This window comes from Callospermophilus lateralis, chromosome 3, assembly GCF_048772815.1.
Source record: "Callospermophilus lateralis isolate mCalLat2 chromosome 3, mCalLat2.hap1, whole genome shotgun sequence".
In the NCBI taxonomy this organism is placed as follows: Eukaryota; Metazoa; Chordata; class Mammalia; order Rodentia; family Sciuridae; genus Callospermophilus; species Callospermophilus lateralis.
In genome coordinates, this window is record NC_135307.1 from 177,232,489 (window position 1) to 177,258,240 (window position 25,752).

General features: G+C 41.6%; 1 protein-coding gene across 1 annotated transcript in view; it reads left to right on the plus strand.

Moving 5' to 3' along the window:
- Positions 1 to 20,933, plus strand: part of Cnbd2 (cyclic nucleotide binding domain containing 2) — a 48,182-nt gene extending 27,249 nt beyond the window's left edge. Inside the window, exons 9-12 of the mRNA XM_076849070.1 lie at positions 3,481 to 3,658; positions 5,016 to 5,136; positions 16,099 to 16,262; positions 20,615 to 20,933. Coding sequence (XP_076705185.1) covers positions 3,481 to 3,658; positions 5,016 to 5,136; positions 16,099 to 16,262; positions 20,615 to 20,933 — 782 coding nt within the window. The remainder of the gene's footprint in view (positions 1 to 3,480; positions 3,659 to 5,015; positions 5,137 to 16,098; positions 16,263 to 20,614) is intronic.
- The last annotated feature ends 4,819 nt before the right edge of the window (positions 20,934 to 25,752 follow it).

The following is a 25,752-nucleotide window of genomic DNA, read 5'->3' on the forward strand; positions in this document are numbered from 1 at the left end:
TCTTTAAAACCAGTTTTTTTAATATATACATATTGTCCAGTATTTTAATAGTGTAAGGTGAGAGGGAACATCCAGTCCCTGTTATTTTCATCTTGGCTAGAAGCAAAACCCTAAACTATGAATTTTGGGGATTTTGTATGTTTGGCTATTTTGGGGGGGGGTGAGTTATAGTACTGGGGATTGAATCTGGGGTGCTTTACCACTGAGCTACATCCCCAGCCCTTTTTTTATTTTATATATTTTTAGGTATTGGTGATTGAACCTAGGGGCACTCAACCACTGAACCACATCCCCAACGCTTTGCTTTGTTTTGTTTTGTTTTTGTTTGTTTGTGGTACTGGGGATTGAACCCAGAGCCTTGTGCTTGCCTTGCAAGCACTCTACCATCTGAGCTATATTTCCAGCACCCCAAGCCCTTTTTAATTTTTTTTTTATTGTAGTTGGACACAATACCTTTATTTTTTTATCCTTATGCGGTGCTGAGGATTGAACCCAGTGCCTTGCACATGCTAGACAAATGCTCTACCACTGAGCCACAACCCTAACCCCCTACCAGCCCTTTTTTTATATTTTATTTAGAGACAGGATCTCACTAAATTGCTTAGAGCCTTGCTAAGTTTCTGAGGCTGGCTTTGAACTTGTGATCCTCCTGCTTCAACCTCCTGAGTCTCTGGAATTACAGGTGTGTGCCACCAAGCCCTGTTTTGTACTTTTTGGCACTTGGATTGAACCCAGGGGCACTTGTTTACTACTGAGCTACCTCCCCAGGCCTTAAAATAATATTTTAAGTTGGGCATAGTAGCGCATGCATATGATCCCAATTTACTGGAATTACAGGAGGCCCTAAGTAACTTGATGAGACCCTATCTCTAAATAAAACACGAAAAAGGGCTGGGGGGCGGGGCACTGGAGTTGTGGCTCAGTGGTAGGGCACCCCTGGGTTCAATCTGCGGTACCAAAAAGAAAATTTAAAATAGGGTCTCAGGCTGGGGGGTGTAGCTCAGTGGTAGAGTGCTTGCCTAGCAAGTGCAAGGCAATACTCAGTATTTCAAAAAAAGAAAAAAAAATAAGGTGAGGGGGGATCTCACTGAGTTGCCAAGACTAGCCTTGAACTTGTAGTCCTCCTGTCTTAGCCTTTCAGGTAACTGGTATTACAGGCCTGCACCACTGTACCAGACATGATGCTTTTAATAACTGATTTTTTTCTATTATATGGATACATGGTCACTAATTTAATTACCTTATACAGATATTTTGAATTCTTTCCAATTTTTCACTATTCAATCCTTACTGTGGTGAATTCCTAATAGGTTTATCTTTGCATTCTTGTACAAGGAAACATATTGGACAGGTTCTTAAATTACTAGATTATTTGATCCACTGTATACTAGCTATGTACATTTAAAACATTGACAGATATTGCCATTGCCAAGATACCTTTCAAAAAGTTCATGCTTGCCAGGTGTGACGGCAAATGCCTATAATCCTGGTAACTCAGAAGGCTGAGGCAAGAGGATCACAAGTTTGAGGCCAGCCTCAGCAATTTAGCAAGACCCTGTCTCAAAATGAAAAAAAGGGCTGGATATGTCTTAGTGGTTAAGCACCCCTGGGTTCAATCCCTGGTACCAAAAACAAAAATAAGAAAACAAATTTTAAAATTATGGGCCAGGATTGTGGCTCAGCGGTAGAGTGCTCCACTAGCACAGGAGGAACCCGGGTTCGATCCTCAGCACCACATAAAAATAAAATGCATTGTGTTGTGTCCATCTACACCAAAAAATAAACTTAAAAAATTATATTCAGGGCTTTTCATAAGTGCTTGTTAAGTTAGGCCTACTGCTTATGGAGTTTGGATTTATTTGTTAACATCTTTTTAAAATCATTGTTAGTGAGGTATAATTTTTATACAATAAAGTACATATTTTTTTAAAGAGAGAGAGAATTTTTTAATATTTATTTTTCAGTTTTCGGTGGACACAACATCTTTATTTTATTTTTATGTGGTGCTGAGGATCGAACCCAGCGCACCTGCACATGCCAGGCGAGCGCATTACCACTTGAGCCACATCCACAGCCCAGTAATATATTTAAAATGTGTAGTTCAATGAATTATGATAAATCCATACCCTCACGTAACCACCAAAGCCAAGTTATAGAACATTTTCATTGTCCCAGAGAGTTCCCTTGTGCCATTTCCTAGTTAATCTCCACCTCTTGCACCTAGCCGTAAGCAACCACCAATATGCTTTCTGTCACTATAGGTTAAATTTGTCTCTCTTAGAGTTTCATAAAAATGGAATTATGCCATGTAAACTCTTTGTCCTATTTCTTTATTAAGCATAGTGTTTTTGAGTAGTTGGCTTGCCTTCTTATTTTTAAATAGTATTTCTTCAGAGATCTTTTCAATAATTTGCATGTGGTAGGCATCTCATACTTTATTAGCAACTCTTACAATAACCCTACCAAAGCTCTAAAAGAGATTATGTGACTTGTCCAAGGTTCTGGGACTAGTCATTCAGTCATCCATTTATCTTTTATTGCTCTTCCTGCCCCAATCTGAAAGCCCAGTTTGAAAACTGAGATAAGTGTTATCTGTTAATCTGAAGATATGAACTTTTTTTTTTTTAAAGAGAGAGGGAGAGAGAAAGGGAGAGTGAGAGAGAATTTTAATATTTATTTTTTAGTATTTGGTGGACACAACATCTTTGTTTGTATGTGGTGCTGAGGATGGAACCTGGGCCGCACACATGCCAGGCGAGCGTGCTACCGCTTGAGCCACATCCCCAGCCCCAAGATATGAACTTTGAATCAAATAGATTTGAGTTCAAATCCAAGCATCAGCCTTTTATCAGTGACCTGAACTCTGGGTTCTTCATCTTATGTCTAATTAGGTTAATCGCACTTGCCTGGATGAAGTGGCTAGAAAAGGTCTAGCACAGAGCCAGCCATAGAGGGACATTACACGAAGTCCATGTATTGCACGTTTTTTTTTTTTTTTTTTTTTGGTGCTGGAGATTGAACCCAGGGGCACTTAACCACTGAGCTACATCTTCAGCACCCCCCTCCTTTTAGTTGCTGATGGACCTTTATTTTATTTATATGTGGCTCTGAGAATCAAACCCAGTGCTTCACACATGCTAGGCAAGCACTCTTACCACTGATCTACAACCCAGCCCCTCCAGCCCATTTTTTAATATTTATTTAGAGACAGGGTCTCACTGAGTTGCTTAGGGCCTCACTAAGTTGCTAAGTCTAGCTTTGGACTTGTGATCCTCCTACATCAGCCTCTCAAGCCTCTGGGATTATAGGCATGTGACATCGCACTGGGCGAAGCCACACATTTTTTTCTTTTCTTCTTAATTTCTTCATGTACCAGACTATGCAGGCAGGTTACTATGCTGTATTTCCACCACCAGCAGCACTACCACTGTCATATATGCAAAGGCCCATTAATGTGCTTTTCTGTGCTTTCTCTAACAGAAACGAATCCTGTAATGAGATTTAGGGAATTCCAGATCAAATCATATCCTCTACAGGACTTTAGCTGTTTGAAACTTCTACATCTCCAGGAATCCTGGAAGCAACAGGAGACAAGCTTCAATAAGACAATCAAAACCTCAGGAGATAGTCTCCCCAAGTTGCTGGGCCCAAAGATCAAGTAAGCTCAGCTCTTGGCAGATAGAGGGGCCCCGATTGTGGTTGTAAAGGGGGGATATGACTTCCTTGGCAGAACATCAGGGATGCTGAGGCGGAAATATAAGTGGCAGATGCAGGTTAGTCTCAAAGGAGTAGGTGTGTCCCTGAGGCAGCCTAGACAGGTCCTAGGCTTGATACCCAGGCCTTGTATTCTCTGCTTCTAACAAAAAGGTACACTTTAAGAAGTCAACTACTTTTTTTATCAGGGCCTCAGTAACCCATTTAAGGAAGAGGAGGCAGAAAGTATCTTCTGTATCTGTGTGTTGTTGGATCTTTTCTCTGAGCTTCTTCAGAAAATTCTACCTAAGGGAGGCAGAAATATAGCTGTTTACTGTTTATCAAAGGAGTCTGTTCCATTTTCAGACAGCTTTTTAAAAAATATATTTTTTTTTAGTTGTAGATGGACACAATGCCTTTATTTTATTTGTTTGTTTATTTTGTGGTGCTGAGGATTGAACCCAGTGCCTCAAATGTGCTGGGAAGGTGCTCTACTACTGAGCTACAATCCCAGCTCCTCAGTCAGCTTTGACTGTTAGAAATTTTTTCCTCTAGGCTGGGCATGGTGGCACAAGCCTACAATCCCAGTGGTTCAGGAGGCTGAAGCAGGAGGATTATGAGTTCAAAGCCCGCCTCAGCAACTTAGGCCCTGAGCAACTTAGTGAGACCTTGTCTCAAACTAAAAATAAAAAGGGCTGGGGATGTGGCTCAGTTGATAAGCACCCCTGGGTTCAATCTCTAGTAGCAAGAAAGAAAAAAGAAAAATTTCTCCCTCCATATGAGCTTTGAATCTCATAGACTAGAGCTGCAACTGGTTCTTTATTGGATAAATAAACTCTGCCTCGAAAGAAGTCTAATAAGTCTGACTTAGCCGTATAGGATCATCAACCCTTTCACATAACAAACTTCAGGTGTTTAAAGGGAACCTCACATCTTTGTTTTTCTTTTTTTTTTCTTGAGAGAGAGAGAGAGAGAGAGAGAGAGAAAGAGAGAGAATTTCAATATTTATTTTTCAGTTTTTGGCGGACACAACATCTTTGTTTGTATGTGGTGCTGAGGATCGAACCCGGGCCGAACGCATGCCAGGCGAGCACACTACTGCTTGAGCCACACCCCCAGCCCCAACATCTTTGCTTTTCAAGTCTTCTTCCTATTACACTTCTAATCCCTGACAATGGGCTTGATTTTTCTTACATTCTGGAAGGTGTATTCTTCAGGAAGGGAAGCTCTCAGTATAGAATAGAGTAAGGGCTGATTATTTAGGGTCTCATGAACTGGCTGTGTTATAAATGAGTTCTCTTTAACAAACTGTCATGTTTCAGATCCAAGCGTGCTCAGTCAATCCAGTGTCCCATGGTTAATACCCAGTTTGGTGAGCTCCCCAAGGAGGCTGTGGTGGGGGCCTACATGAAGATCCACACTGTGGAGGAAGGAGAAATTGTGGTAAGTGTACAGAGAGCTTTGTTCATGATACATTGTGTAACATGAATGGGCTAAGAGTGTTGAATATGAAAGTAAAGGTTTAGAAACACCCCTCTCTGTATTTAATGAGATTAAGATATAGTGTTGATTTTTAGCCAAGTGTGGTGGCATATGCCTATGATCCAAGTGACTCAGGAGAATGAGGCAGGATGATTACAAACTCAAGGCCTGCCTCAGCAATTTAGTAAGACCTTATCTCAAAAAATAAAAAAGGCTGGTAGTATAGCTCAGTGATAGAGCACCACTGAGTTCAATCTCCAGTACTGCACCAAAAACAAACAAAATAATCATTGATTTTTAAGATATGATAAAAGTATTGTGGCTCTGTTTTTAAGGAGTCCTATATTGAAGAAATGCATATTAAAATATCTATAAATAAATTGACATGTTAGCTGGGAGCTTTAGAATATCCAAGAGTGTTAAAAGATGTTGCCTCTCATCACTCCTATTCATCATTATATTGAAAGTCTGAGCCAGTAGTACAGTAAGACAAGAAAAGGAAATAAAAAGGAAATAAAAAGATTGAGAAGAAAGAAAGTTGTTTTTGTTTGCAGATGACATGATTGTCTGCGTCCACAGTTCCAAAGAATCCAAAACACTTCTGAAAGTAATAAGAGATTATAGCAAGATGGAAAGATACAAGGTTAATATATAAAAGTCAGTTGTTTTGCTTCTACCAGCAATGAAAACTGGAACTTAAAATGAAAACCATTTATAATAGCACAAAATGAAGGGCTGGTGTTGTGGCTCAATGTTAGAGTGCTTGCCTAGCATGCATGAGACACTGGGTTTGCTCCTCAGCACTGCATAAATGTCCACCTAAAACTAAAACTAAAAAATAAATATTTTTTAAAAAATGAAATGCATAGGTATAAATCTAACAAAATATACGCCAATCTACGTGCAGGGGCTGGGGATGTAGTTCAGCGGTGGAGTGTATGCGTGGCATGCACAAGACCCTGGGTTTAATCTCAGCAACACACACACACACACACACACACACACACACACAGAATCTACATGCTGAAAGCTATGTAACTCTAATGGAAGAATTTAAAGAAGGCCTAAATAAGTGGAGAAATGTTTCTGTATTCATGGATTGGAAGATTCAGTATTGTTAAAACATCAATTTTTATTTTATTTAGAGATAGGGTCTCACTGAATTCTTAAGTGTCTCACTAATCTGCTGATACTGGCTTTGAACTTGTGATCCTCCTGCCTCAGCCTCCCAACTTATTGGGATTACAGGTGTGCACCACTGTGCCTGGCTAAGAGTGAATCTTAAAATATGCAATTTTAAAAGAATCATTTAGGAGGTCAGTGGATTTCAGGAAGGAATGTGGACTATGATAAGAAAATCTAACATTACAAATGCATGAAACATCCTGAAGAGGTTGGGGAAAGTGGTATTTAAATGCCGCAGTCTGGCTGGGCACAATTCAGGAGCCACTTGTCAAAAGAAACGAACTTTATTTTTAGAACCACACATGCCAAACAAAACAGCTCCTCAGGAAAAACCCTCAGAGCCCAACTGCCACCACCGGCTTCCCACAAGCCACCCCCCCACCACCACCAGCCTCTCCACCTCCCACAATCCTCCTGCTCTTGAGGCCGATTGGCTGGGTCGTGTGGGCAGAGCCAAAAAAGTCCCCCAATGAGCAGCTCCGTGGCCTGAAAGGGCAGGGAAACAGCCTAATGAGCATCACAGCAGAGGAGCCAATCAGCTAGATGTTGCTGGGGCTGCTGTGAGCCAATCATTAGCTGGTAGTCTGAATGGGCGGGGAAACAGCTCAATGAGTGTCTCCAATGAGCATCACCACAGAGGAGCCAATCAGCTAGATTTGCTGGGGCTGCTGTGAGCCAATCATCAGCTGGCATTCTGAAAGTTTGCTGGGGCCCCTTCGGCTGTGGCTCTCAACATCTCCCCCTCTCTGTTTAAACAACAAGCATGTGGCTTAGGGACCGTGCCTGCCTTAGGTTGTCCAATAGTACATATGGTCCTTACCCGTTATTTTAGGTTGGTACCATTGTAATTGGATCTTACCCGTCACTGACTACCAGTCCAGTATACAGCCACACCTGTGTAGAGGTCTTTGTACCAGCGGGGGGCGGTGAGGTTCTTTGCCTCACCTCTGTTGGCCCCCAAATTTTAGCTGAACGATCACGACAAGCAGAAGGGAGGAAGATACACCAAGCCAGCTGACGGCTCCTTTTGGAAAAATTGTACCACTGATGACAGCATCAGCATAAATACCCCAACACTACCAGAAGTCACTGCACCAACAGATAGTTCACAATGCATACAAGTGAGTTCACAATGCATATAAGTGATACATAGTCCAGGCAAGTTCTGCAAGCAGTTTAGTGATGGCTATTGCAGAAGCTGTAGATTGGTTTTATCTTTGTCTTCATGCACTGGGATGAAGATAGGAATTCTGGCAATAATGGCTAAAGAAAAATTATATAACATTATATAACATTCCAGAAGGCACTAAAAGAAAACAATTTTCTTAATAATTTACATTGTCTTCACCGGCACTGGGATGAAGATAGGAATTCTGGCAATAATGGCTAAAGAAAAATTATATAACATTATATAACATTCCAGAAGGCACTAAAAGAAAACAATTTTCTTATTAATTTACATTGTCTTCACTGGCACTGGGATGAAGATAGGAATTCTGGCAATAATGGCTAAAGAAAAAATTATGTAACATTCCAGAAGGCATTAAAAGAAAACAATTTTCTTAATAATTTACATTATCTTTAAGAGAATTATTAAATATAATGAAAAGGAAAGGTGAAAGTAAACAAACAGATCTGTTAATCTCCTTTTTTGTTCACATTTTAAAACAATCCTCAACAGCTGTTTACCTCAGTCCTCCTTTGTCTACCCCTGGGCTCATGGGTTAAAGACATGTGTGCAGCCAAAATATAGTGTAAGGAAGAAAAACCACCACTAAGATTAAAAAAAAAAAAAAAAAGGTGCAAAATGCTAGGGTTAGAGCTCAGTGATAGAGTGCTTGCCTAGCATGTGTGAAGCCCTGGATTCAATCCTCAGAACCACATACAAATAAATAAATAAAGTAAAGGTATTGTATCCATCTACATCTAAAAAAAATTTTAGGAAAAATATTAAAGGCAAAATGAATTTGTATGTGAACCCTGTACTCTAGTTGATAAAGTTGTTTCCCATGTAGGTATGTATTAATAATCCTGATATTACTACAGTATATATTAAAGTGGATCAATTAAGTAAAAAATGGCAAATGGTGGGATCTAGGTTTTTTACTAAATGAGTAGAAATTTACAGATGAGAGGCAGCTAGAAGGATCCATATGATAATGGGTTAAAGACATCAGTACGAATTCAAATTTAGCTCAGATACACTTACAGATGGTTACATATAGAAATATTTATCTATGGGTGTGCAAATTGATTGAACCCAGGGCCTTTCACGCACTAGGCAAGCACTCTACCGCTGAGCCACAACCCCAGCCCCATATGGTATTTTTTTTTTATAATGAAAACATTTATATCTAATCTCTTAGGGATTTCCAAGTGTATATACATTATTATTATCTATAGCCACCATGTACAATAGATGTCTTGAACTTATTCCTCCTAACTGCAATTCTATTTCCTTTGACCAACAACTCCCGAAAACATCTCCAACCCACAGCACCAGACAGTCATTCTACTCTACTTCTAGAGTTCAGCTTTTTTTTGATTCCACATATATGTGAGATGTGTGTTATCTTTCAGTGACAGGCTTATTTTACTTAATACAATGTTCTCCAGGTTCGTCTGTGTTGTTACAAATGACAATATTATCTTCTTTTTAAAGAAGTACATATGCCAATTATAGATATTATTCTGATCTATAATTGGCATATGTACCACATTTTCTTTATCTGTTCATACATTGAGGGACACTTAGGTTGATTTTGCATTTTTTTAATAACTTTATTTTTTAAGTTAATTAATTAATTAATTAATTTGTTATGTGATTCTGGAGAGTAACCCAGTGTCTCATATATGCTAAGCACTCTACTACTGAGCTACACCCCCAGCCCTTTGATTTCACATCTTCACTCTTGTGAATAATGCTGCAGTAAACATGGAAAGCAGCTATCTCTTTAACATACTGATTTCATTTCCTTTAAATATATATCTGGAAGTAGGATTGCTGGATCAAATGATTTCTTTTAATTTTTTAAGGAACCTCCATACTGTTTTACATATTGGTTATGTTAATTTACATTTCTATCAACAATGTGCAAGTATTCCTTTTTTTTAATATTTATTTTTTAGGTGTAGATAGACACAACACAATGCCTTTATGTGGTGCTGAGGATCGAACCCGGGTTCCGCCCATACTAGGCGAGTGCTCTACCACTGAGCCACAATCCCAGCCCAGGATTCCTTTTTTTAATATTCTTACCAATATTTGTAATCTTTTTGATAATTGCTGTTTTATAACAATAGGATTCAGTATCTCCTTGATACTGAATTTTTACTTCCTTGATGCTTAATGATGTTGAGCATATTATAATTATGCATAATGGTGGAATTCTTTTTTTTTGTACCTGAGATTGAACCCAGGGATGCTTAACCACTGAGCAACATCCCCAGCCCTTTTTATTTTGAGACAGAGTCTTGCTAAATTGTTTAGGGCCTGCTAATTTTCTGAGGCTGGCTTTGAATTGGTGATCCTTCTACCTCAGCCTCCTGAGCTGCTAGGATTACAGATGTGCACATGCACCTGGCACTTTGCCCATTTTTTTAATCAGGTTGTTGTATTACTACTAAGTTGTTTTTCATGTTTTGGATATTACTCCTTTATCAGTTGTGTGGTTTGCAAATTTTTCTCCCATCCTGTAGGTTGTCTCTTTATTTTGTTCATTATTTCCCTTGCTATGCATAAGTATTTTAGTTTGAAGCAATCTCATTTGCCTGGGTTTTGGTGTCATTTCAAAAAAAATTAAAAAATCATTTCTCAGGCCAATCTCAAGAAGCCAGATCTTGATTTCTAATAACATTTCCCAATAAAAGGAACAGTGGTCTATGTAAGATGAGCCTAGAACATTTTATAGTTCTTGAAAATAAAGGAAATGTTGGTGGGGGAAAACTTCAGGGCATGTCAAAGGGCATAGGCCCATGTAAAGAACCCCTGCTGGCCAAAGGTATTTGAGCAATAAAATAAAGCAGTACAGGATTGTAAACCCAAAGTATAAAATAAACATCCATGACATACTGATATAAATGAATGACATACATTCATGATATAAATAAATCAATAGTGAATGAATTAGTAGATGGAGAAAAGACAAATCTCCCTACAGAATAATTCTGAAGCATGATACCCTGCCCTCAAGAAGGAAGAACATTACATTATAATCCCTATTCTTTAGATTGAACTGTGTACAGTGACTTCCTTCTGAAGAGTACAGTAAGGAAAAGGGCTAAATCTAAGAAACACTGCCTCAGCCAGGTTATCAAGGACAACATCAACAGTAATAAATCATGTTGATAATGTTGCCACTGGATATGGTGTGATGAAAATGGCACTGTGTCTAATGGTCATTCTCTCAGTAACCCCAAAACCCAGTATAATTGTGAGAAAAATATCAGACAAATTCTAATACTAGAGCATCCACAAAATTCCTGATGTATACCCTTCAAACTATCAAGGTTATCAGATATAAGGTATGCCTGAGAAACTACCACAACTGTGATGAGACTAAAGGGACATGACAATTATATGTAAGGTATTTTGGATAGGATAATGGAACAGAAAAAAGACATTAGGTAGGCTGTGGATGTAGCTCAGTGGCAGAGGCCCTAGGTTTGATGCAGCACCATCACCTCCCCCCCCCACCAAAAAAAGTGCATTACATTAAAAACAGGAAATCTAAATAACTCATTAACCTCATAATAATATGTCAATATTGGTTTGTTCATTTTAACAAAGATATCATATAATGTAAGATATTAATAGGGGAAACAGGTTGGGAAATATATGAAAATACTAGCTTCTCAGTTTTTCTGTAAATCTAAAGCTGTTCTAAAAAAATAGACCATTAAAAAATTAGTCCAATAGTAAAGGGGTGAGTATGGATGAACCAAGACTGGTCATGAGTTAATCACCATTGAAGCTGGTGAAGGGTGCGGAGCTGAGTGGCAGGATGAATAGCGTGGTGGTAACAGATATGGAGCAGTGAGCCTCAGCCTGCCTGGGGAGAGGCTTTCTTTCGAAACTCTGTGTGCACTCATGCAGAGTCTGAGAACCTGCTCTGTGCCCTTTCTGCTGTGCCTCGTTACAGTTGCTCCAAGACCATCTTCACGCCCTCCTTCCCCATGTTTGGTCCTGTCTCACTAGTTGATGTATCAGGAAAGTCAGCCCAAGACTATCAAAGAGCCAGTCTCTAGAATGAACCCTTTAAGCTGATTTGAATATTTTTGAATTCTTAGAAAATTCTTCCTTTTGTTCAAGAAAAATCTAACTTCTGTAACTTTTCCCCCTAGCCCCAAGTCCTGGGGATAGAACCCTTCCTTTACCACTGAGCTACATTCCCAGCCCTTTTTATTTTTTATTTTGTGACAAGGTATCACTGAGTTTCCCAGGCTATCTTTGAATTTGTAATCTTCCTACCTTAGGCTCCTGAGTTGTTGGGATTATAGGTATTTGCCAGCTGCCTTTTGCAACTTTAAAGTAACTCTACTCCCATGGTCTCTACCTCCCAAAAAAGAAAATAGAAGAAATCAGCTTCCTTACCATGTGATGGCCCCATTGATATTTAGAGAATGATGTTTTGGTTTTCTTTCAGCATTTCTGTAGCCAGGCACAGTGCCAATGTTCCATTAACTATTTTCTTATTCAGGCAAACAGCCTCCATTTCTCTAGTCATTCTTCATGTGATGTGTTCTCCTGCCTCTTTACTGCCTGCTTCTCTTAAATTTGTCAGTGTTTCAGAGAGTGCTGCTCAGAACTGAACAGACACAGGGAACCAAGGTGGAAAAGCTAGGCATGCTTGGGCATCCTGGGTGGAATCAAAGCATAGAGGGCAGGTAGATGGTGACCTTGATGGGAGGCTGTGTAAGGGACATGAGCAATAAGGCCAGTACTATAGAGGACTCACGATGCCAGAATGGGGAGTTTGGTCTTAATTCCTTAGGAGGCCGGGGAAGGTTATGAGTAGGGCTTAGTGAAAGGACCTGGCCACCTCTCCCCCTCTATGCACAGGACACCACATACATAGAAGGCTCTCTACAAATACTTGTTTATGTGACCCTCTTTGAAGAAAATGTTGGTGAAAGTCTTAATGAGGTGCTTTTGAATAAGACTCTGTACTGCTTTCAAGGCCCTGGCTTCATTTAAGGCAAATGAGTGGGTAACAGCTCTGAGTATTCACTTACAAAAGGTAAGAATCTATCACGTTTTCCTTACCCTTGGAAGCAGGAGTATGGGAACAGCAGAGGTGGGGGCCTTGGAGCAGAGAGACTCAGATTTTGAGCCAAGAGGTGTAGGAGAACCAATTTTCCAGGGAATAGGCAGGCCTAGGCCTAAGAGGTAGTCAGGACAGGCCAGAGTCATGGACAGAGCAGCAAAGAGGTGACAGATGGAGGAATCTTATTCTGATTTTGTTTCTAATTGCTAGCTGTGCAGACTTGGGCAAATCACTTTGCCTTTCAATCTGTATCCTCATCAGAAAATGAGGAAATTCACCAGAGTGAGTTGCCATCTTGAATGTTGTGACTCCATTTGTGCACTCATTTAACAGATATTCCTTGAGTATCTATTGTGCTCCCAAGCATGGCACAAGGTGCCAATGTGAGTTAACCAACATAACTTCTGCCTCATGGGGTGTTTGATCTAGTTGGGTTACACATAGTATACAGATTTCTAACAAGTACATGAAAAATAGTAAATTGCTGTTGGAAAAGTACTGGAAAGCAGAGTGGGGAGGTGACCTTCTTAAATGAGGTCTCTGAGGAAGTATGTTCAAGCTGAGACCTGAATGATGAAACAGGGAGAAGAATATTTCAGACAGAAGGACAAGCAAGGAAGGAAGGAGTCAGGAAGGCAGGAAGGAGGCACAGCATGTTGAAGAGACTGGAAGGGAGGGCAGGATGGCTGGAACAGAGTAAAAGGTAGGGTAGTGGCAGCAATGGACCAGGTTGAAAAGCAGAGCAATGGTGAGATAGATAGTCCATGCCTTGGCAGCCATGATGAAGTATTCTGTTTTATCCCCGGTACTTTGGGAAGCTTTTTGAAGGATATAGACAGAGGAAGTGACCTGACTCCAGCTATGTGCGTGTGTGTGTGTGCATGCCCACGTGTGTGTTGGTGTGTTCGTGTGTGATGGGGAATGGACCTGGCAGTGGAGAAGAGTGCCAGTACTGCTCCTGAATATATTCCTCAGTTCAAATCCTGGCTTTATGTGGCTAAGCCAGGAAGATCATGAGTTTGACACCAGTCTGGGCAATGTAATGAGACTCTGTCTCAACACAAAAACAAATGCTGGCTTTGCCACTTTATGTCTTGGGCAAGTTACTCAACCTCTTCATTCCTCAGTTTCCTCATACCATAGTGGTAAAAAGTGTGGATGCTGAAAACAGACCACTTGGGTTCAAATCCTGGCTTTAGCTGGGCATGGTGGCATACCTAGAATCCCAGTGGCTTGGGAGGCTGAGACGGGGGGATCTCGAGTTCAAAGCCAGCCTCAGCAAAAATTGAGTTACTAAGCAACTCAGTGAGACCCTGGGGGATTTGGGGATTTGGCTGGGGATTTGGCTCAGTGGTTGAGTGCCCCTGGGGCTAGGGTTGTGGCTCAGCAGTAGAGTGCTTGCCTAGCACGTATGAGGCCCTGGGTTCGATCCTCAGCACCATATAAAAATAAATAAATAAATAAAGGTATTGTGTCAAACTACAACTAAAAAATAAATATAAAAAATGTTAAAAAGAATGGTTTTATTGCTTTAATGCTGTATAATGTTTGGACACTTTTCTTAACCTCAGCATCCTCATCTATAAAATAGGGAACCATGCCATTGTCTTTGTGAGGCTTAAATGACTTAATATAACCACAAACTACAAGAGGCCCTGTAATTTAGTGGATGCTTAATAAATATTAGCTGGTGCTACCTTCATCTTTGTGTTAATCAGGTTTTGTGATGCTGTGATCAAAATACCTGACAAGGATGAATTGGAGGAGGGAAAGTTTATTTTGGCTCAAAGTTAAGATGTTTAGTCCAGGGACAACAGAATCCATCGCTCTGGGCCCAAGGTGAGGCAGCGCATCCTGGCAGAAAGGCATGGCAAAGAAGTGCTACTCTGCTCATGGTGGCCAGAAGCAGAGAGAGGCAGAGGGGTAAGTGGAGAAGAGACTACAGGGAAGATGAACCCTTCCAGGGCACTCCCCCAGTGAATGACCCTCCTCCTCCAGCCACACCCCTACTGATAACTCTATGGCCTACAGTTACCATCCAGTCAGTCCATTCCAACTAGGATGGACTGATTAGGTTACAGCTTTCCTAATCTAATCATTTTACCTCTGAGTATTCCTGCATTAACACAGGAGCTTTTGAAGGATATCTCATATCCAAACCATAAAAATTGTTGTCAGTGTTATCATTGTTGGGAATATAAAATACATGACTGTGGACAAGTAAATTTTCTTTTCTGAACCTCGTTTTCTACAGCTAAGGAGGATGATCCCTATACAATAGGGCAGTTGTGAAGATTATATTTGTATGTATTTTCTTCACATAGTAGGAGCAACATTTTTGCCCCCTGCCCACGCTCCTTTCCCCACTTGCTTAGTACTGGAGATTGAACCCAGATGGCCTCAAACTTGTAATCCTCTTGCCTAGCCTCCTGAGTGGCTGGAATTACAGATATGTACCACCACCACTGTGCCTGGCTGCCACTTTAATTTCATAGGTGAGCAAACAGCAGCCCAGGGAGGTATCGCTTGCCCAAAGCCACAAAGCAAATGAAAAATGTAGATATCCTTTTGGAAGCCAGGATTAATCTTACCTGGCCTCCAAAGAGCAGGTCTCTTGATTTGGGATCTCTTTTGTTCTTGAGTCTTAGAAAGCTGGGTGCTGGAGGCTCTGGGGGGCCAGTAGCCTCTCCTTCCCTCCCTACCTGAGTCTTAATTAACCAGCCAAGAAGCTAAAGTGTGAGCACTGGATTTAGAGTATAGCAACAAGGGTTATTGGCTTTGCTCATCCAGTTCCAGAGTGTCTCCTTATAAAGAGGCTTACTCTGTAAAGCAAGCAGGTATGCCTATGGCTCTCCATCTCATTTTCAGATACAACCAGGTATGAACCAAGCCAAAAAGCAGGGGGTACACTAAGCTGCAGAGAGGACTAGGGCCTACAGAAAAGGATGGGGTAAGGGGTGGCTGAAAAGGGGGATGTCTAAATAAGGACTAGCTATTTAGTTTATGTTCTAAGTCCTGAGGAAGAGAAAACAAGCTTGCTTGGCAAAAATGAGTTGAAAGCCGGGTGAGATGGCTAGTTCTAGCTAGTCCAGGAGGCCAAGGCAGAGGATCACTTTAGCACAGAGGTTCAAGGCTATCCTGGGCATCAGAGTGAAACCTGTCTCAAAAAAGAAAGTTGAGATTGGACATTGGAGAAAGCTCAAGAAGCAGTGGTATGAGTGTAGTTCTTGGAACAGAGCCTGCTCTATGGAGTTGGGACCATGGAGAAAGCACTTAGGGCTTTCTATTCCAGGAATCAGAAGACTGTCATGTCAAGTAGCAAAAGTAGCCCTGGACTTCCCCTCCCCATCACAAGCTCAGTGACTGCAGTGGATTCACCTCTTATTTGAGGCCTTATTTTGCTATCTAGAAAATCTGCTGGTAAAACTGACTGGTTTCTGAGGTCCAGTTTTCTGTGATTACTTTTTTCTAGGGCTTTCACCAAGCCTTCCTTCCAGAGAGCCGTCGTGACATGCGGCCCTTGATTCTCGTGAGCCTGGGAACTGAGTTGATTCGATTAAGGAAAGAAAAATTTTATGAAATGATTGATGAAGAGACAAGAGAGAAGTTGTTGAGGTCTGACATTGAGTACCCCAGGTCAGTATTGGGCAGTGTGTAAGTCCCATCAGATCAAAGGAACGAGCTTTTGCCTGTTATAGTAAAAGAAAGAAAGAAGGGAGGGAGGGAGGACAAAAAATAAAAAAAAATTACTGAATGCTGACAATAGTGAAATGAAACTGGTAGTTATTATATTCTAAATTGGCTCAATCCTTTTGATGATAATTTTAGCCTCATATTCCTTTTGACATTGTTAATTTTAGCCTTATATGATCCTACCCTTTGAGGCAGTGATTCATCCCTGAATTTTTTCCTTAGGAAGCCAAAATGTGGGGAAAGCTACAAGCATTAAAATGTTCATAGCAGTCATATTCATAATAGGAAAATCACCACCATTACCTCCACCTTTGCACACATAAGGAGATAGTAAGAAAAACAGTACATTCCCTTGATAGAAGCATATCCCTGTCTTATTAAAAGATGATAAGTTTAATGACTCCATAACTGGAGTGTTAAGTGGGTAAGCTAGTGATATATGGAAGGAGCAGTACAAAATTATATATATGCTACCACTTTGTCTTTGGTAGTATACATAAACTTACCTGGTTTTGCCAGCAGGTGTTGGAAGCAAGTGCTAGTCCAGTGGTAGAGAAAGAGGAGGTGTGGAGGCAGGCAGATCTGTAGAATATTTTTCACCACTGAGCAACTTCACTAGTCCTGTTTATTTTTTATTTTGAGACAGAGTCTCACTAAGTTACTGAGACTGGCCTCAAACTTGTTTTCCTCCTGCCTCAGCCTCCCAAGTTGCTGAGAATTACAGGTGTGTGCTACTGCAGCCTGCTCAGATCTGTAGATTCTTGCAGTGTGTCCAATGAGTTCATAATTCTATATGAGAGCTCTATGATCTTGGGCAAGTCATTTCCTCTCAGAATTCAGAGTCCAATCAGCAGAACAAGAAAAAATTGACTTAGATCATTGTTTCCCAAAATATGAAACACATTCCACAGAAGGTTTGCAAGATGATTTTCTATGGTGCACAGATTGACATATTTAACCTTGACAGTGTGCATTAGAAAAATATCAGAATGAGCTTACTAACCTCGAGATTGGTAGATTTTGTTGCTCAGGAAAGAGCTAAAGTAGATATTTAAGTAAAAGAAATGAGTGGATTTAAGAATAATAATGAGCAAATTTTATGTGGCAAAAAATTGAAGGAATTTTATGAGAAAAACAAGTGGAGACTCATGTTGACTTCTCCCAGTTCAGAGGTGCTACATCTCTGTTTTCTGTGCACTACCAATATGGAAAATGGCTGTTCAGACTGACCTACTTGAAAAAGATCTAAGGAACCTCAGCTCCTCAAGTGATAGCTGGCACTGGGTGGTTTCAACTAGTGTTTGTGGAATTGAAATTCTGAAAAGGTTCACATAGACTTGCCTGCACAGATGTTTGAGCACTTGGTGCCTGTACTGCCAAGTCAGCGCTTTGCTTTAGTCATCTCTAATGCTGACAGGCAGGGTTCTGTCTTCATTAATGGTTGAACTCATGCTTTTTTAGACTGCCAAAGCAGGCCAGAAACATATCCATTATGTAGCTCAAATCTCTTAAGTTTTAACTAAGGACTTGAGGTCCTAAAATCAGTCAGGCAGAGGCACCAGCCCTGTCAATGCCATGGGCTAGAAACCTAAAAATCACCCATACACAACCTAGGCCATTGCATGTAGAACAAAATGGAGATCTCAGTTCATAGGAAAGACAGAGGAATCCTCAAAGGCCAAAATGAAGAGGCTCCTCCAAATCAAGTAAACAACAAGATTCAATGCTGGGGTTGCCCCAGAGTGCTGAAAAGCCACATGAGCTTAAGTGTCAAAGCCTATGAAGACGTAAGAAATCATCAAGTGAGGCAGGGGATTGGAATGGAACTACCAGGCAGAGGACTCTGGAAAGCTGCCCTGCTTAGTAACAGAGTAGACTAGAAACAAATGTGACCATCATCATCCAGACATGATGTGGAATCTTGTCTGTATCAACTTGGACTCTGGGTCCAAAAATAAAAGAATCCCATGCTTACCCCTCATAGATTTTAGTGAGTTCCTTAGCCCTTTTGAGCCCTAACTTTCTTTGTTTATGAAATAGAGATTAAATGAGTTAACCAATATAAAGTGCTTGACACTTGATAAGTAGTAGGTCAAAGTCAGATACTATTATTCATTTTGTAAGAAATTTGGAATTAATGGGAACTTTTCAAGTGGAAACTAGAGGTGTGCTGGTACCAGCTCTCCAGGAGGCTGGAGAAAACCCTGACTGGCAAGGCTTGCTGATTTTTGTGGTGTACATATGCCCACCATGGCCAGTTTCAAGCTACCAACCTGATATCATTCAACATGGAGTTGAGAAGAGAATTCACACTGTTAGCTTTTGTGAACGGTTATGAGCTGGCTTTGGAACATCACCGATACCAAAAGGACTAGCTAATAGCCCATTCTGACCTCTACATGTTTTCTTCGGTAGATCTCTAGGATCACAATTGACTTTGTCTTGGTCAGTATCATCTAGCCAGAAGAACCTTCTAGGTTGTTAGTTATTAGGCTTGTCCCTTTAGGTAGGCAAGCACAAGCAAATCAATGGAAGTTTAACATCCTTCCCTTGCTGTGGTCTCAGAAGGAAATAAATCAGTTAGTGCTAAGTCCGTTACATCCTATGCATGTTTGCCCCACTCTCTATGGGGAAAGGGGCCTGGGTAGGGCCAGAGCACCATGACCAGTCCAAGGCAGCCACCAATCTATGATATGTCTCTCTAGATTTGACTGTTCTGGACATTTTATATAGATGGAGTCATACAATATGTATATATCACACCTTATTTATATACTTACCAGTTGATGGGCATTTGGATTATTTACACTTTTTAGCTATTATAAATAATACTGCTATGAACATTATTGTACAGGCTTTTTTTATAGATATATATATATTTTTTTTTTAAAGAGAGAGTGGGGGAGGGAGGGAGAGAGAGAGAGAGAGAGAGAGAGAGAATTTTTTTAATATTTATTTATTAGTTCTCGGCGGACACAACATCTTTGTTTGTATGTGGTGCTGAGGATCGAACCCGGGCCGCACGCACACCAGGCGAGCGCGCTACCGCTTGAGCCACATCCCCATCCCCTAGATATATATTTTCATTTCTCTTATATATATACCTAGGAATGAATTGCTGGGTCATATGGTAATTTGTGTTTAACCTCTTAAGGAATTGTCAGGCCATTTTCCAAAATGGCTACATAGCAGTTTACATCCATACAGCAAAATCCTCATTCTAATATCTGCACAATCTTCATCAATATTTATTACTGTCTTTTTTTCCTCACTTTTGGTGCTGTGGATCATACCCAGGACCTTGTGCACACTAAGTAACCACTTTGCCACTGAGCTATATCTCTAGCTCTCCTGTCAGTCTTTTTTTTTTTTTTTTTTTTTTTTCGGGGTGGGGCGGTATGGAGTAGGATGGGTACCAAGAATTGAACTCAGAGGCATTCGACCACTGAGCCACATCCCCAGCCCTATTTTGTATTTTATTTAGAGACAGGGTCTCACTGAGCTGCTTAGTGCCTTTTTGTTGCTGAGGCAGGCTTTGAACTTTGAACTTGTGATCCTCCTGCCTCAGTCTCCCAAGCCACTAGGATTACAGGTATGTGCCACCACGCCTGGCATTGTCAGTCTTTTTTGTGGTAACAACCCTAGTGGGTATAGGTGGTGTCTCATTGTATTTTTAAAGATTTTTTTTTAGTTGTCGATGAAGCTTTATTTATTTTATTTATAAGTGGTGCTGAGAATTGAACCCAGTGCCTCACACATGCTAGGCAAGCGCTCTACAACTGAGCTACAACTCCAGCCCTCATTGTGGTTTTGATTTATATTTCTTGGATGGCTAGAGATCCTATATATAATTTAAATGTTTTGATAACCACATTGTAAGACATGAAAAGAAATAGGTGAATAATCTATTTTTAGATTCAGTATATCTAAAGTATTATAATTTAAACATTTTATCAATATAAAAACTATTCATGAAATATTTTCCATTCTTTTGTGTTGTAAGTCTCTGAAATCTAGTGTATGTTTTATACTCAAAGCACATCCCTAATTCAGATTAGCCACATTTCAGGTACTCAGTAGCTGCATATGGCTTGTAACCACTGCAGGGGAAAGCATAGGTCTATGCAAAGAAGGTCATAGAAAGGTAGAGTAGGAGACAGGAGCCTGGAGAAAGGCAAAGAGCTAGAACTGGGTTCCTGTATTTAGGGATGGGAAAGAGTGGCAGGAGGAAAGGCTGGAAGGGCAAGGGTAGGGAGGAGCTAGCTAGAGAGTGCAACTTCTATCCTACCCTTCAGTGATGATGACATGTGCCAGAGATTGCTCAAGGAGAACAGCTGGAATATCTTTCGGAAGGACCTAGTACGGCTGCTGGTGGAGCCTCGCAAAATACTACCATTTACCCCAGTTGGGCCCAAGAAGAAAAGCATCTACAACCCAAAGTCTCTGATCCTGGATTTGTGTAGTGTCAACAAGAAAGTTAAGCCACATCATCCCATTTTTATGGCATCCCAGAAGTACCTCCCCCCACTGAGGATCGTCCAAGCCATCTCAGCACCCCGGCACAAAATCCAAGAACTCCTTCCTCAGTATAAAAATGCAGGAGTCCTTCTTTAGAATCAATAAAAGATGTCAAATTCCTCTCTGTGTTTTCAGAATGACCACCATGGGGGTTATGGGGCTTGGAAGGGAGTTCCTAGAGGGCTGAACCAGGAGTCTGGAGAGGTACTGGGGGCAGCAACTGGGGCACAGATTCCCCTGGCACTTGTGGGCTAAGCTGAGGGAATAGATTATGAGGCTGTTGTGGGTGGTGGACTGTCAGTGGGAGTCTCGGGTTGGGAGGGTTTTATCCAGTGAGAGCTGATTGGGAAGGCACAAGGCTCAAATCAAAGTGGTCAATAATATGATTATGAATACAAATGCCTTCAAGGTTGGACAAGTTTGTATGAAGAGTACAACTGGGAAGCCATAGAATGATGGGATGTTGGGCACCCAATTTGACAATTCTCCATCCAGTTGGAGCAACTGCTCCTTTAGCCCAGGCAGTTGATGCCATGCCAGAAATTAAAGCAGGTCTGCAGGGCTAGGGATGTGGCTCAAGTGGTAGTGCGCTCGCCTGCCATGCGTGCGGCCCGGGTTCGATGCTCAGCACCACATACAGGCAGAGATGTTGTGTCCGCCGAGTACTAAGAAATAAATATTACCATTAAAAAAAAAAAGAGAAAGAAATATTAAAATTCTCTCTCTAAAAAAAAAAAAAAAAAAAAAAAAGAATAAAGCAGGTCTGCTCTTGCCAGTCTGTAGATTGTTAAAGAGAATCAAGAAATCCATCATTTTAGATGATTCCTATTGGTTTCTAAACATAATCAACTAATTCAAATTGTTTTTGGACAGTGTCATTCAAACAAAACACACATGGCTGTGTTGGACCTGCAGGCTACAGACTGATCCTCTCTGTCACTTAGACAGGGTCTGACTGTGGGGGAGAGGAATATAAGGAGGGAGATCAGAGGTTGACAGCATGATAGGAGCAGGCATCCTGGGTCAAGGATGAGGATCAAGCACCCTGGGAGAGTGGAAGCAGGTCAGATACAATGAGGCAGGCAGTAGGGTTACAGCTGAAGAGGGATCCTCAGTCCCTCTGGGGGCCCTCAGTCTGGGGCTATTACTTACTTACCTGGTCCCAGAACTCAGGGTTCCTCTCTCCATCCAGCCTCAGCACCAGAGTCCAAGTGCCAAGCAACCTCCCTCCTTAAGAAACCTCCTATGTGGGCTGGGGATATAGCTCAGTTGGTAGAATATTTGCCTTGGCCCTGGGTTCAATCCCCAGCACCACAAAACAAACAAAAAGAAACCTCATATGTTAGCTTATGAGCACTGTAGGACCTGGCAGAGGCCATGGTAGCACAGGAGCTCTCCCATACCCCCATGTTCCACCCTTGGCAAGGAATAGACTGAGCACTGAGCTGGGAATCAGGCTCCATTTCTATCTCTGTGGACCCCCTTGAGCACCTTGCGAACTTGTCTGAACCTCAGTTTCCCCGATGGAAAAATGCGCAAGTTTGATGACCAGTGGTTTTCATGAATGAGAAGTGAGTATAATTTGAAAGCATGTTCTTTTTTTATTATTATTTAAAATTCTTTACATACTGTAAACCAGAAAAGGAGGAATATGAATTTATTTCCCCCTCAGACTTGCATGTGGATGTCAGAAGGCAGAGAGGTAGTGAACCTATAAACACTGACTAAAGTTCAAGTTCTAGTAGGGAGCTCCGGGGATTTCTGAACAGACTTAACATGGCCAGAGCCAGGGAGAAGAGCTAACCTGTACAGAGCACTTATTATAACATTTCAGCTACCTGGCTATGCATCTGACCATGAGGTCCTGCCAGCTTTGCCACTTAATGACTATTGAGTATTAAAAGAGGTGGCATGTTTATAACATGATGGAAGATTTCATTCTCCAAGATTCCTGGATTCCCCTTCCTGGAAAGTGAGAGAAAAACCTTCTAGAATGAGGCAGAACATGTTTTCTGTGGGAGTATCCAGTGAGGAAATGGACTTGAAGGGCACCCTTGGGTGAGGACCCTGCGGAGGAAAAATGGTAGGGTTTTGGGCTTCAGGAACTCCAGAGAGAACAGAGGAAGAGCAAAGTGCCACAGGAAGCACTTGAGTGGGAGGGAGCCTGCAGAGGTCCTCAGGGAGCTGTTTGTGCCTGAGAATGTGTAACATTTGAGTGACTCTTAATTATAGTGATGTGGTGTTACTACTTCTGTGAATTCCCAAGCAGGGAGTGGACAGCCTGATGCCTGCCCCCATTATATTTGGGTTACAAACGTGAAGTCCCATCACACACAGGAGTATTCAGTACATGTTAGAGGTTATTAGCATCTTTTTGATGAGGATCTGACTATCCAGAAATCCATTCCCATTCAATGAAATAGGCAACTGAGCCTTTAGAGGTTGGGAGGGGCGTGGCTAATATCTCACCCACATCCTTCTCTAAATGAAAGGCTAAAGTCTTAATGTTGACATTAGCCTGGGGGTGGGGAAAAACTGGCTGGCAGGGAAAAGCAGAGGTCTTCACTCAACTATTAATAGACACTGAGCGAGAGGGTGTTGCTTAAGAGAAATTGGGAAGGGCAGTGTAGGGAGGGGCTTGCCAATGTGGGAGCACCTCTGAGCAGACTATGGCCTGGAAGAAGAGGCAACATTTCTCAAGGGTCCCCCAACATACCCACCCCCACCCCAAAACACACATCAGGGAACAGGTTAAGAATCGGGTGGTGAAGGACAAAGCAGGAGAGAAGTTCATTCAAAAGCAGTAAATATGTTACCCCTTGACACAAATGTTGGCAATAAATGTTTTTCATCCTTTAAAGATCCTTACCACTAATGTAGGCATGGATCAGAGGGTCCAGGGAGTCACAGTGTAAAGAATCAAGGAGAAGGGTCAGGCGTGGTACCTGTAATCCCAGCAGTTTGGGAGGAAGATTGTGAGTTCAAAGCCAGCCTCAGCAATGGCAAGGCGCTAAGCAACTCGGTGAGACCCTGTCTCTAAATAAAATACAGAATAGGGCTGGGGATGTGGTTCAGTGGTTGAGCCCCAAGTTCAATCCCCAGACAAAAAGAAAAAGGAGAAGGGCTTAGGCTCAGGTATGGAGTGCCCAGTGTATACCAGGCTTTATATGAAGTACTACAGAGGTGCATTAGGCCATTTTTCCATTACTGTAATGAAATACCTGAGGTGGGTAATTTGTAGAGAAAAAGTTTATTTAGCTCACAGTTTTGGAATCCAAAAGTTCAAAGGGCATGGTGCCAACACTGGTGAGGGTCTCCCTGTCTGTGTCAAGTGGCAGATAGCATGACAGAGGAGGGAATGTGCATGAGAGAAAAGTGAGCAGACAGGAAGCCAGAGAGAGAGGGGCCAGGCTCTCTCTTTTAAAATAACTTGCTCTTAGAAGAACTAACCCATGAAAACTAACTTAATCCCTTTAGGGCAGCACCCCTCAAATAATCCAGGGACTTCCCACTAGGCCCCACCTGTTAAAGGTCACACTACCACATTAGGGACCAAGCTTCCCACACGTGAAGAACCTTTGGGGGACACATTCAAATTGTATCCAAACCATAGCAAAAACCTATCACCTATCCTTAAAATATTTCCTGGCAACCAGCTGGGCAGTATTATCCCATTTAGCAGGTGAAGGACTTGAGGCCCAGAGAGTCAAAGGCCTTGTCTTGGCTCACTCAGCTACCACAAGTTTTTGCGGGAAGTCCACATGCTATTCTGTACTCTGGCATCTTCTTAGTTAAACAGCCCTGCAGTCTGTGCACTGTTGAGCCACTGTTACTCATCAATCCCAAATGAGCCACCTGTTTTCAAAGAAGAAATTCTGTACACACAACCCTGGAACTGTGCTAGAGAGAATATACTCACCCTCTGCAATGAGTTTCCATATGTAAATAGGCATAGTCATACTTGGAGAGGCGTGCTCAGGCCACACAAGCCTAAAATAGAGCTCCCAGCACTAAAAGCCTCCACTGTTTGGGGAAAATGAAAAAACCCATTTGAAAAATAAACACAGGGGATATTGCCAGCATTTATTATAGGAAATGTTCAAGATCCCATCTTGAGATTGGAAGCAAAAGCATTCTTTGAATCTTCTTTTCCTTTTTTATAATCATGGGAAAATTTTATCTTCCAGTTATGGGAAGTCTAGGAGTGAGTTGGGTCACTTCCTAACTCCAGAAGGCTAAATCACAAGGAAACACTTTTAGGATAACATACCTGAGGCCGTTTGGCCCCATTGCCCTTGTGCTATTTGGGGAGTTAAGACTTAACAGCTTAGCAACAGGGGCATTGAGTTGCCGAATGGATCTGTGCTGGTTCATAGCAGGCAGTGAGGGCCAGTTACAGTTTCTAGTTGGCTGAGAAGTAGCACCAAAGCTGGAACAAAGGTTTTCCATGGTTGCTGCAGGGCTGTGGGTTTCGGGGACAGTCACTAGTAGGAGGTAGGGGGCAGTGAGAGGTGGCAGTCAGACATGTGCAATATGATTTTTAGCCAGGCTTCTTCGTTTTCTGGAGCGTCAACACTATCCTCTGTAAAATTGAAGATGTCCACGAGACATTCCCAACCAACCCTTTCCTTTTTTCCCCTCCCACCCATTCTTCTTCCATGGCCTCACATTGCCAAAAGAAAATCAGGAACAAGAAGAAAACAGCTGGGTGTGGTGACACAGGCCTATAATCCCTTCAGTTTGGGAGGCTGAGGCAGGAGGCTTAGAGTACAAACCCGTCTCTGCAATTTAGCAAGACCCTGTCTCAAAAAAAAAAAAAAAAAAAAGTAGAAAGGGTTGGGGTATGGCTCAGTGATTAAGCACCCCTGGGTTCATCCCCCATTCAAAAAAAAAAAGGAAGGGCAGCAGGGCCAGG